The sequence below is a fragment of the Pseudorasbora parva genome, chromosome 20 (assembly GCF_024679245.1).
Source record: "Pseudorasbora parva isolate DD20220531a chromosome 20, ASM2467924v1, whole genome shotgun sequence".
Taxonomy (NCBI): Eukaryota; Metazoa; Chordata; class Actinopteri; order Cypriniformes; family Gobionidae; genus Pseudorasbora; species Pseudorasbora parva.
The window spans coordinates 28,369,800-28,383,170 of NC_090191.1; the positions used below are offsets into that span (position 1 = coordinate 28,369,800).

At 38.8% G+C, this 13,371-nt stretch overlaps 2 protein-coding genes across 9 annotated transcripts in view; both read left to right on the plus strand.

Annotated features, from left to right (window-relative positions):
• bltp3b (bridge-like lipid transfer protein family member 3B) overlaps window positions 1–2,727 on the plus strand; it is a 43,665-nt gene extending 40,938 nt beyond the window's left edge. For all 4 annotated transcript variants that reach the window (XM_067428394.1, XM_067428395.1, XM_067428396.1 and 1 more), the window contains one exon: window positions 972–2,727. In XM_067428394.1, the coding sequence (XP_067284495.1) occupies window positions 972–1,112 (141 nt within the window). In that variant the 3' untranslated portion in view covers window positions 1,113–2,727. The remainder of the gene's footprint in view (window positions 1–971) is intronic.
• A 1,767-nt stretch (window positions 2,728–4,494) lies between these two features.
• anks1b (ankyrin repeat and sterile alpha motif domain containing 1B) overlaps window positions 4,495–13,371 on the plus strand; it is a 209,080-nt gene continuing 200,203 nt past the window's right edge. For 3 of the 5 annotated variants that reach the window (XM_067427659.1, XM_067427652.1, XM_067427653.1), the window contains exon 1: window positions 4,496–4,946. In XM_067427659.1, the coding sequence (XP_067283760.1) occupies window positions 4,816–4,946 (131 nt within the window). In that variant the 5' untranslated portion in view covers window positions 4,496–4,815. Of the gene's footprint in view, window positions 4,947–13,371 lie in introns of all 5 variants that reach the window. The other 2 variants (XM_067427655.1, XM_067427651.1) reach the window with 2 other exon arrangements.

The window sequence follows — 13,371 nt, forward strand, 5'->3', positions numbered from 1 at the left end:
TCATGCCGTTCCAGACCCATAATACCTTTGTTCATCTTCGGAACACAAATGAAGATATTTTTGTTGAAATGGCCTCCATTGGCCACAATGTAATTTCCTCTCTCAAGACCCATAAAAGTTATAAAGACGTCGTTACAAAGCCCATATCACTACAGTGGCTGCACAAAACTTTTATGAAGCGACAAGAATAGTTTTTGTGCACAAAAAACAACAACCAAATAACGACTTAATGATAGGCCGATTTCAAAACTCAGCTTCCTGAAGCCTCGGAGCTTAACGAATCAGCGTATCGATTCAGGATTCGCTGGTCAGATACACTAATACATAACGGTCCGAAGCTTTATGAAACGGTGTATTGAAATAGGCCATCACTATATAAGTCGTTATTTAGTTGTTGTTTTTTGCGCACAAAAACTATTTTCGTCACTTCATTAAATTATTGTAGAACCACTGTAGTGAGATGGACTTTGTAACGATGTTTTTAGTGCCTATTTGTGTTCCGAAGATGAACGGAGGTCTTACAGGTGTCGAACGACATGAGGGTAAGGAATTCATGACATTTTTGGATGAACTAACCCTTTAAAGGTTTATTTCTAACAAGGTGCCAGATCATTGTAGTCTGATCTTAACAACTTGTGCATCACATAAAGAGTGTGTTTACACAAGTCTTGAAGGCACAGCAGCAAAAAATAAAAATAAATTTTATTTAATTTAATTTAATTTAATTCTGAGGGTCAAAGAGAGTGTAGAAAATGGACATGGCAACTCAATTATTAAGTTTTTGGTGCAAAAGACCCTGACTAATATTTAGAAGCGGACCTCAGATGGAAAAAAAAATGAAATAAAATGATAAAAACATGACCCATTTCAAATCAATTATACAATAGAAATTATCATTCAAGCAAAGCATCCAGGCTGATCAACAAAAAACACTTTGTGTGCCAAGCTAATGATCTTTTCCATCCACACAGCTGCTCTCGGAGGAGAATGAATGCTTGAAGCTGGAGCTGTCCAAAGCCAAGATGGCGCTAGCAGAAGCCCAGATGGAGAAAGACTCTCTCCAGCATCAAATGAAGAGTCTCAAACTCACCAGCGGGGGCAGCAACAGCTAGTGGCAGTGCATGTGTGTGCGCGCATACAGGACAGACATTGCCACAGGGGGGCAGCAGAGGTGCTTGGAGGGGCCCGGCGCCATAAAAACTCCAAACTCTGCAGCCGAAAGGAGAATGGTATGTGTGCTGCGACGGAGCTCTCACTTCACTCGGGAACCAGACTTTATAATCAGTGGCATCGGCTTACTATAGTGTACACACAAAGCTTCAGAATCAGAAAAACTCTTCGGACAGCCCATGGCATTTCACATTCTCTCTTGATGTTTCGTTGCTCTCTACCTGTTTTTATTATTTCTTTCACTTCGTTTCTTTGTGTCGACGAGGCCTGCAGATGCAATTATCATGGGAAAGTGTAAAGGGGTGAGAAACCCCTTTATCACTCTATATCTCTTACCATTCATACACAGTGTAGAAGCACATTCCACCCTTGACCTCTAACCCCAGACACACTGTCAGGGTGTGTGATGTTGAATGTCATATCTTTGGAGGAATGTCTTAAAAAGTTAATTTGCACTTTTCTGAACTCTTTTGTTTAACAATAACTAAAAAATAAAAAAAAATAAAAAAAATAAAACATTTTTTAGCAACTAATAAATTTGTGTTTATGTATAGTAATTGTGATATACAAGAATGTTTTTTTGTTAATAAGTGCGATTTGAATTGGTGTACGCAACATTTTTACTATTCGCTCTTATGTTTAGCTTCTCAAAAACGGGAATGTTTTTGGAATTATGTTCACGAACACACTACAGGAATTGCATTGCACAACTTGATTTCTCTCACTATATGGACAGATATGTTGGAGTTTGCAGATATCAGTGCAGTATTTGTAACTAAACACACAGTGTTATTCCATGTTTGTCTTTTTAGATGAACGTTTGGATGGCAACTGTCAAAATGGGAGATTAATTATTAATTTACAGGTGTTTCATTTGAACTCTGAATGTTTAGCCTTTGCTTTGTCACATTGTTGATCTGATTACCAGCGTTTCTGCACAAAGAAAAATCAAAACAGAGATGGATGTCGGAAAACAGCTCAACAGATGCATTTATGAGAATTCTAAGAGTTTGTGTTTGGTTGGCTTTTCTTATTCATGCTTTAAAAGAGAAGGGACTTATATCTTATGATGAAATACAATGGCAAAAATGGTCTTTGCTTTCTCTCCTGCCCTTTTTTCCCCTCCTCTTTTTGTTTTACCTTTCTTCAGCGGCCAGCAAGTGCCTGCACACCTTCTCCAGAGGTTCTGCTTGATTTTTCTCACATCTTGCTCTCTAAACGAATGTTGTAATGCTCTTCACAACACAAGCTTCCGTCTGGAGAACATTTCTCAGATGTTCGGACTTGAACATTGAGAGCTGGATGATAAACACCTGATTGTAGGAAACAAAATCTTTTCTTCTGTAGTACTAGGCCTCACCCCTATGACTCTAGCCCCGCCCTGTTATGTAATAGACACGCCCCTTAAAGAAGGCGGCCCGCCTCTTTAGCACAAATGAACAATGATGTTCAATCAAGCAAACTTAAGAAATGATTATTTCTTGTGTATGTCAGAAGCTGCTGAAGTATATTGAGACATCTGAAATAAAATGCTGAAATAAAGTTTAAAACATTTTATTCATGAGTATTTGCTGTGCTCTTTTTTTATGATGATGATCCGATGCTGTCACACATATACTCAATCATATGTTTACCTACTTATTTAGAAAAATGTAAAAAAAAAATATATATATATATATACATCACTGAGATGTACAAAGACATACGCATAAGATTGTACAGAAAGAAGTGTGTAATGTAAAACTTGTATCATTTCTAAAGTTATGAAATGGGAGCTAGACTATGTATCATGCTTTTACTTCCACAATGGTTTGACTTCTACGTTGACTTCTGACTTTTTGGGGCATGAATCACTTTTGCTAGGTGCTACTAAAAAAGGTCACTTTTCCTCTGGGATTCCTAAAAAAGGTCTTTCCGTCCATGTAATCTCAGTTTGGTTTGGCTTCACCTTCATGCAACCTCAATCTCATGTGGTACTCTCATGAATTGTAAAGTCAGGCCGGCAAGTGTGTGTGTGCTCCCACTTTATGCATTGCCTATTAAGGCAGATGAATACTGCTCTGTTTGCTGCTCTATGGAGGAGTTTATTCCTGGAGTTAGAAACTAAATAGACACTGAACACCCGCTTGTTTTTGTGTGAGTAATGGAGAGAGCTTGCACACAACTGCCTCCTAAGATCCGGTTGTTTCTGTTTCTTGGCAAAGTCGAAAGCTAGCGATTCTGTCCAACACCCAGTGGGCTTGCAGCTGTCTCTCTCTCTCTCTCTCTCTCTCTCTCTCTCTCTCTCTCTCTCTCTCGCTCTCTCTCTCTCTCGCTCTCTCTCTCTCTCGCTCTCTCTCTCTCTCTCGCTCTCTCTCTCTCTCTCTCTCGCTCTCTCTCTCTCTCGCTCTCTCTCGCTCTCTCTCTCTCTCTCTCTCTCTCTCTCTCTCTCTCTCTCTCTCTCTCTCTCTCCATCTCAAACACACACACACACACCATCTCTTTCATTTCTTGTGTTCTTCCAGTATTTAGCAGTTTTTTTTCTCCTCTCTTGAAGACTTCACAGCTGAACGCCACAGGAAGTAATGCTGTGGAGATAAGTAAAGTTATAAACAACACCCTGAGAAATACTGAATGAACACAGATTTTCAATATTATAGCTCGGAAACATACAAGCTCTTATAAGTACAGTGGTGGTTCCATGGTAAAATCATCGCAATTTAGTGTATACAATTGTACTGACGTTGCTGTCTGGTTTATGTATTTATTTCTAGAGAGAACATTATTATTTGTTTTTTTTTCTTCTTTTTTCTCTCTCAATTTCTATAGCTAAACTGCAATATGGCTTTATCCATATTGTATAATGTTATAGCGCTTTGAGTGAGAAATGCTCATTTGAAATATAAAATATTATGAATATATTTTTAATTAAACATGTTTAAATGAAACCCATATACTATCCTATATTCAGATTAATGAATTGTGCATGTGTAAGTTAGATACAGTTGAATTTTGGTTGTTTGTCCCCCAAATAGGTTACCCTGATAGTTTTTGAATTGCCTTGCTATCATGGTACATAACCATTATTATCATATCTCTCAATACTAGTGTGTAAACGTTCCTTATAATGTGACATATTTTTCTTGTGCCAATGAAATCAAAACAAGGTTACAGTAACAGTGTTTGATGACCCCACGCCTAGCCAGAGCAGCTCTCTCCTCTCGTAACGAAAGACTGCCATATAGGAACCGAAAGAGAGAAACACTGATGCTGGGCCGCCCTGCTGTCGGTACAACAGAGCGCGCGCACACACATAGAGAAAGAGAGAGAGATAGCGCGCGCGCGCGGGGAACAGCGTGTGTACGGTGACCGAGAGCGCACGGACAGAGCTGCTGGTGAGTGAGATTTAACCCGCGTCTCCAGGCAACCGGCCAGTCTGGAGGACCATTATCCTCCCGTTCAGCTCAGCTGCACCGGGACCGCGTTACTACGTATCCGGTGCATCATTCCATCATTGAGCTCCGGTATGGACTAGCGGCTTTATTCATACAGCAGCGCACGGCGGAGCGTCTGTTTGTCGGTTAACATGCTGCAGAAATACTAATAGGAAACCTCGCCGTTCAGTCCGGATTGTTTTTGTTCTCGTGGATTAAACTTGTGTCCGGGATGGGGAAGGAGCAGGAGCTGCTGGAGGCGGCGCGGACCGGGAATGTGGGGCTGGTGGAGAAGCTGTTGAGTGGGAAGAAAGGATTGCTGGGCTCGGGCTCCGGCTCCATACCTCTACCCGGGTTACTCAGGTATGAAAACAGACCGTAGCGGACAAGTTTATTTCTGTTTGTCGTCGGAAAAAGGGCTTTCCTGGAGCCCACCGGTTCCGTGCAGTTTATATCAATTCAGACAGAGCTATTGCAGTTGTTTGAGCAATGCAATACATCACACACTTACACACACACACCCACTCTAGGCATCCCCGACCCACTGCGCCCCTTATACACTGTGTTGGGATATATGGGATTGGGGAGACCGTTTGTGACACATTTCGTTTCAACGTCTGTATTTAGGCTACTTGGTTTTTTGCTCGGAATGTCTAAATGTTTAATATGACATCCTCATATTTGTCTGATTCAAATCAAAGCAGTTTGTAAGTCATCAACTCCTCCCTAAACTGTGCACATTAATGTCAAGTACAAAGAGTTGTTTGTCATCATAATGAACACTAATAGACTTTTATTCAGAGATCTCACGTGTCTCCTCTGGAGTTTCAGAAGAGATCACCGCCAACTGTTTAATTTGCCAATACAGCAACGCCTGCAATAAAATGCCTGAGATTATGGTATTAAAGGGATATTTCACTCAAAAAGGAAAATTCTGTGAAACGTTTAAAAGAGATATTATGAGATATGTCTCAGAAAAATGTTCAAAATTGTTCAATTTTGGATGAACTGTCCCTTTAACTCAAACATTTGTCAATAAATACTTTCCAAATGATCTGGGCTATACTGTCCACATTCATTTCATAGCTCTGGGGGACGGGATGGGAACATGATGAGGGGGGCTCGCCACAGTCCTTTCTGATATAGCATTGGGGGTGGTGAAGCACACCCATTACAAATTTTCCCAGGCCCCAGAAAATTATAACAGCAGCTCTATTCTTATGTCTCCTAAGACATTTAAGAAAAAAACATTTTAGACTAAACTGATAGGGTAGTTTGCCCAAAAATTAACATTCTGACATTCTGTTTACTCACACTCATACCATTCCAACCCTGACATTTTTTCGGTGGAACACAAAAGGAGATATTTTGAAAAAAAGAAAAGAAAAGCCATGCAATAAATAGTCCAGTGACCAATTTTGGATGTCATTGTCTTTCATTAAAAGTGACAAAAATCTTTTTTTTGTTATTATCCTTTTTTTTATTGCAATACATTATACATACATACAAATAACAATAAATGAATAAAATAGAGTGGAATAAAAACAGTTTTAAAATTCAATCACACCTTGAAATAAACTCATAAATCATTACAAATCTTGTTTTATTGTGTATAGGCTTGACATTAGAGAGATTCAGTCAAGAAGAAGTTATGGAAAACACAATACAGATTTAAACCATTTGTCAATAAATGAAAAATGTAGTATACAAAACAATGACGTTTGTAAAAAATAACTGAGAACAGATGAGTGGATTGGTTCTGGAGGCTAAAAATAAAATAACTTAAACCAGCTTAGAATATATTTATATATATTCATAAAATGAACTTATTTATAAAATGTGTTGTTTTTATTTTTACATTTTTCTATGAAATGTATTGGACAGTCTCATTACTCTAAGCTATGACGTCAATAATAAGCTTTTTTTTGGTATTAGTTGAATGCTTTTATCTATAATCAGTTGGTTAATGCAGGATTAATGAAGCCTCATGAAAGGACAAAACCCTTCATTTCTTTCTTTCAGAACAAACTTTAACACCCTGTATTGTTAGTAATGAGGGACTTCAGTTCCTTGCATGTGTTTCTTGGCTTGTGTGTGTGCTGCATCGTTCTGTGATGTGTTTTATCAGCTGTTCATGCGTGTGTTTATGGTCCTCAGGTGCAGTATATGATCTCGGGAACGTGTTCTATCTTCACATCAGTATGTAAAATGACAAGTGTGTGGAGCAGAGAGAAGGAAACGTATGCTTCGGGAATGGCCAGGGAGAGATGGGGGGAAGGGCACCTGGGAACGACATGCCTGCTCGCGTCTGCGTGAGCTTGTGAGCGAGAGAGGACGAGCGAGCAGAGAAGTGTGCCGCCCGGCTTAGGCATCAGCCACCTTGCTGGTGAAAACAAAGAGTACAATCAATGCCGCGCGTGTGCTGCCTGGACAAAAGATCCTTCTCCCTGGTAATCGGCATTTTTTTTCAGCTAAGTGGCTGACATAATCTCTCTGCTCCTCTAATTTAGGCGCAGAAGGCATATTCTGTTGTTTTGTGGTGGAACCTTGCGGTATATGTGATTCAAGCTGGGAAGTGTGTTTGTGTTTTTCTCTTATTGGGTCAGGACTATAGGCCAGAGCAATGGGACAGTGTGTTATAGCGCAGGGTCTGACTCCGTCCATCTGTCCACGGTGCTGGAAGTTGTGCTGTTATCTCTCTGAGAGCTCTGCAGCGTCACAGTTAGCGGCGGAGCATAGCCCAAGGAGGATTCGCATGGCCTTATCTAAAAATTAGGCCGGGTTTATTACAGGTCAAAGGTCATTGAAGAAGTTGAGAGATGTGATTATGTTCAGAATGAAATACTAGATTGCACATGCTTCCTACTACATTTTTTTAAATGATAGAAATTCACAGGACCTCATTAAAGTGAAAATGGGAATGGTGTCGTTATCCACATGGAAATATATATATATATATATATATATATATATATATATATATATATATATATATATATATATATATATATATATATATATATATATATATATATATAGGTCCCATTTTGCTGCTAAAACAGCCCTGACCCATCAGGGGATGAACTCCACTAGAGCTCTAAATGTGTGCTGTGGTATCTGGCACCAAGATGTTAGCAACAGATCCTTTACGTCCTGTAAGTTGCGAGGTGGGGGCTCCATGGATGGGACTTGTTTGTTCAGCACATCCCACAGATGCTCGATTGGATTGAGATCTGGGCAATGTGGAGGCCAAGTCAACAATCTCGTTGTTTTGCTCCTCAAACCATTCCTGAACCATTTTTGCTTTGTGGCAGGGAGCATTATCCTGCTGAAAGAGGCCACAGCCACCAGAGAATACCGTTTCAATGAAAGGGTATACATGGTCTGCAACAATGCTTAGGTAGGTGGTACGTTCCCAAGTAACATCCACATGGATGGCAGGACCCAAGGTTTCCTAAGCAGAACATTGCCCCAAGCATCACACTGCCTCCGTCGACTTGCACACTCACCCGGCCATCCATGTAATGTAAAAGAAAACATGATTCATCAGACCAGGCCACCTTCTTCCATTGCTCTGTGTCCAGTTCTGATGCTCACGTGTTCTGTTGGTGCTTTCAGCTGTGGACAGGGGTCAGCATGTGCACCCTGACTGGTCTGTGTTTATGCAGCCCCATACACAACAAACTGTGATGCTCTGTGTATTCTGACACCTTTCTATCAGAACCAGCATTAACTTCATGAGCAATATGAGCTACTGTAACTCGTCTGTTTGAGCGGACCCCATGGGCCAGCCTTCGCTTCTCACGTGCATCAATGAGCCTTGGCCATCCCATGACCCTGTCGCCAGTTCACTACTGTTCCTTCCTTGGACCACTTTTGATAGATACTGACCACTGCAGACCGGGAACACCCCACAAGAGCTGCATTTTTGGAGATGGTCTGACCCAGTTGTCTAGCCATCAAAATTTGACCCTCGTCAGGCTCACTCATATCCTTACACTTGCCCATTTTTCCTGCTTTTAACACATCAACTTTATGGACAAAATGTGTGTGTGTGTGTGTGTGTGTGTGTGTGTATACTGGTTGTCTCTTCATCATGGCACCTGTTAGTGGGTGGGAAATATTAGCCAGCAAATTAACATTTTGTCTTCTAAGTTGATGTGGTAGAAGCAGAAAAAATGGCAAAGGTAGGTTTAAGGTAGGAACAGTGGCGAACCGGCAACAGGGTCATGGGTGGCCAAGGCTCATTGATGCACGTGGGAAGCGAAGGCTGGCCCGTTTGATCCGATCAAACAGACTAGCTACTGTAGCTCAAATTACTCAAGAAGTTAATGCTGGTTCTGATAGAAAGGTTAGAATACACAGTGCATCGCATTTTGTTGTGTATGGGGCTGCATAGCTGCAGACCAGTCAGGGTGCTCACGCTGACCCCTGTCCAAAGCCAAAAGTGCCATCAGTGAGTATGTGGGCATCAGAACTGGCATCCATGTGCATGTTACTTTGTTGTGATGTCTCAATTTACTTGTAGCATTTAAAGTGAATGTTTTTATTTGTTAGTATTTATTTGTTATATATAATTATGTATGTATGTATGTACTGTATGTATGTATGTATGTATGTATGTATGTATGTATGTATGTATGTATTATTATTATTATTAATTTTTTATTGGCAGATGTCAAAAAATCTACATCCTTAAGCATTATTTTGAGAGCATTGCATTGTGGGAATACAGTATCCTGTGCAGTGTTCTCTGTTGTATATTGCACGTTTTGGCAAACATTAGTAGGTCATTCAGATATTCTACCCATGCTGTTAAAGTCCCTTTAAGGCAACTCAGCTTGCACAGTGGTCATCTTGGAAACGCCTCAGGCTGCTAATTTCTGTCTATAATAGGCATACAAATAAAACATGTTCCAATGACATAGGTTTGTGGCTTTAACCTCTGACACACATACACTGTTGCAAAGGGGACGGGACCCACTGCTGTATGATCAATGTTTTGTGCCCTCATAGTGCTAATGGATTAGCCCATCAATAATGGCACAGTGTGAATGCTGCATTAGGCAGCACTTCACTTAGAAAGACATGATTTCAAATGATACTACATTCATACGCTCATTGCTTAATATGATAATGATCAACTAAATTGCATAGCGATTATTTGTCTCTCTATTAAAATGCCGGTTCAGGAATTGGATTTGTGAGGCAGTAGTTGGATAGTATTTTTAAGTCTGAATGAATTTTTGTCCATTTTCTGTCTTAATAGCATGGATATATAAAGCATCACTTACTGGCATTGATTCAGCATGATGGATATTGTGATGGTTATGGGAAACAAGTTCCCCTTGGCTACAAGTCACTTTGCTGATTGTCTAATTTGAATAGTCATTGAGCATGTCAATCATGTTTTGCAGACACACTCCTGGTGTGAAGGTTGTCTTTAGCTTAACTTAATAATGTTGCCGCCTAAGATACCTTAATTTATTCAAATGCAGCATGTACTCTTCAAAGAAAAGGAAATCCCAGCATGCATTTCAACAAGCTCAGTAAAAAAAAAAAATATACAAGAGGGTGGAAGAGGTGAGAAAGCTGCTTGTTTTGTTGCTTTTTTATTCACAAAAAGTGTGTGAGTATTGATATATTAAATCAATTAGCCATATTTCATTGTTATTTCAGAAGCTTCATGAACTATATGCTATTTAATAAAATAGATACTGAGGGGGGAAATATTTTATTTGTTGGTATTTTATTATTTATTATTTTATTATATTATAATACACTCAAAAAATAAGACGTTTTTCAAGACTAATGCATTTCAAATAGTAAAATTCCCTCAAATTGAATTGAATAATCCTTACATGTTATTCTTGTTATGAATTAAGAGTTTAAAATGAGTTCTAAAAAAAATGAGCTTAATAAAAATGTTTTGTGTAAATCTTTACGGAACAGGGGAATGGACCATTTGGTTTATGTATTCATAAAAAAAATAAGAATTTTAAGGTCCCGTTCTTCGCGATTCCATCTTTCAAACTTTAGTTAGTGTGTAATGTTGCTGTTAGAAACATAAATAATACCTGTAAAATTATAAAGCTCAAAGTTCAATGCCAAGCGAGATATTTTATTTAACAGAAGTTCCCTTTCAAAGCCTATACAGCGAACGGCCGGTTTGGACTACAGCAGGAAGTGCAGGGATGTAATGACGTCACTAGAACCGTTTGTTGACTAACCCCTCCGCCCACAATGACACACAAAAAAGGGGGCGTGGTCTTGTTGCTCTCCCAAGTGGAGAAGAGCGCGCATTCAGCGCTTGCATCTCCCCGTTAAGGTTAGAGGCGGGACCTTTCCGGGCAAAGTGTCGATCACAACACGGGAAGCGCTGGCCCAATCAGAACTCGTTATGTGTTTCTGAAGGAGGGACTTCATAGAACAAGGAAATCATCAGGCCGTTTTTAGGACAGAGAAAATAGCGCTGTACAGATAAGTAAATTGTCTGAAAAATACTGTTTTTTTACACGCGAAACATGAACTCATGTTATATTATACACTGTAAACATAATCAAAGCTTCAAAAACACGCGAAGAACGGGACCTTTAAGTTTTAGATTTATAAACAATTTTTTTATTATTGTTGTAGTTTCTTTTAACTTTTTTAAAATTCTTAATTCATAAGTAACGATTATTACATTTTTGCTATTCATTTTACTATTATTTGAAATGTGTAAATCTTGAAAAAAGGCGTAACATTTAAAGGCATTATATACGTTTTCATCTTTTATGTGCATTTAGCATTTCAATTGGATTAGAATTAGATTTTTTAATAATAATTTAATAATAATTTATTAATTGAATGTTAAGTTTGCTGAGGCCCCCTAATTGACAACCACTGATGATGAACTGCACTCCAAATCAATCACAAGGAATCTCCCTGTAGGCAGATATGTAGATGTTTCATGATTTTTTTCATAAAACATAAAATAGCTTAAATGCAAGAAAGGAAGGACGTGAAGACACACACTACTAAACTTGATTAGCACACATAGACAGATATTCTGTTTTAACTTTATTTATTTTATTTTTATTTACAAACCAACTAACAGATAAAGCGCAATATGTTAAGACACTGGCCATAAATCTTGGTTACCTTACTAATCAGCCAATCACTTGTTAGACGACAAGTCAACGTCCCTACTTGCCAATAGAGCAGTTAGCATCTGTTTTCTGTCTTGGCTGGTCTGGGGCAGCCACGGATTTGTCATGTCCCTGCAGTTTATCAAAATAAACATTCAGAACCATTATCCCCCGTCTTATCAGGCACAGAAACAGACCGCTGAGCGACACAGACTGCAGTGGCGTTGAGCACGCCATACTGAGCCCTGCACACTTCACTGTCAGAGCTGCTTACTAAAAACATGGACCGCTACCAAACCTTCTGGTCTGGAGCGCAGCCGTCAGCTAGTGTGGAGGAGTGTTCTCAGATAGAGGGAAAGAGGGAGGAGGACGTTTATATATCATCATCCATTAAGAGACGAGTAGACAGGCGAGAAAGGGGTGGTGTATTGGGGTCAGAGGTCACATTTGTGGGAAATGGATGTTCTGTTTGTGTGCTAGGAGGGTCGTGTCTGAGACACATTCTGTCTGCTTCTAAGTGCTCGCTTGAGTATGAGCATGCATAAATCGTGATGGCGTGTAAGAAAATGACCCTTTTTAAGAAAGTTTCACTTTGCACAATGACTCAGCATGGAAACCAGACCGTTGCAAACTAGCCTCATCCCAGCAAACATTTGGACGTTTAATGACAGTTGAAAAATAGTTTCAAAATGAAAGATGAACAGATGTATCTGAATGTATTTTTAGGAAACGTTTTGTGTTACACATTTTTACCGATTTTTGCCGTCCTACCACAACTATTTTTGGCCAGTGACACAACATTGCCGTTAGACCAATGTTTGCTGGGATAGAGCCGGATACTGATTGACATGGTCCAACCTTGTGTTTTATTCTGGCTAAATATGGGACATTTAGACATAAAAAGCTCTTGTGACTGTCATGTTAATCAGCCATCCATGTTTTATGATATTTTTTATGGAATGTTAAGGGCAAATCTGAAATTCGATATACCACAAACATTGACCAGTAAAGCAAAATACTATTCTGCTGTTGGCTATGCCATTTACTTGATACAAAGTGATTCAGCCAAAGATATTGAATATCTTTCATAAGTGTTAATTTCAATCAGTGTGAGTTCTTCCTCAGAAGCATTCATTAGCAGCAACCCAGTACAGATACAATTTTACCAATATCCCTGTGTCGTTAACTAAAACTAAAATTCTGACATAAAATAAGATATAAATATTAGATGAAAATCTTAAACTTTAAATGAAACTTAGCAAAATTGAGAAATGCTGCACTGTCAACTAACTTAAATAAAATGAACTTAAAAAAATAAATAAATGTTGACATTCTAAAATGACTACAACTGAAAAACTAAATTTAAATTAAATTTAAAAATAAAATAAACTGAAACTATAAAAATAAAAGCCAATTCAAAATATAAAAACATACTATTAGTATATAAATAATACTAAACTAACCCTGTAGTGGACGGATAAATCTTTCTACTTTTAATCCTGGAAGTTTTCCAATTGAATGCAATTCTTCATTTGCAAGTCTTCATTTGCAAGTTGCTTTGGATAAAAACCTCTACTCTAAATGAATAAATGTAAATAAAATGTAAATTTCAGAAAGCGCTTGTGATTTTTGTGTGCAATTTGCATCAGATAATAAGA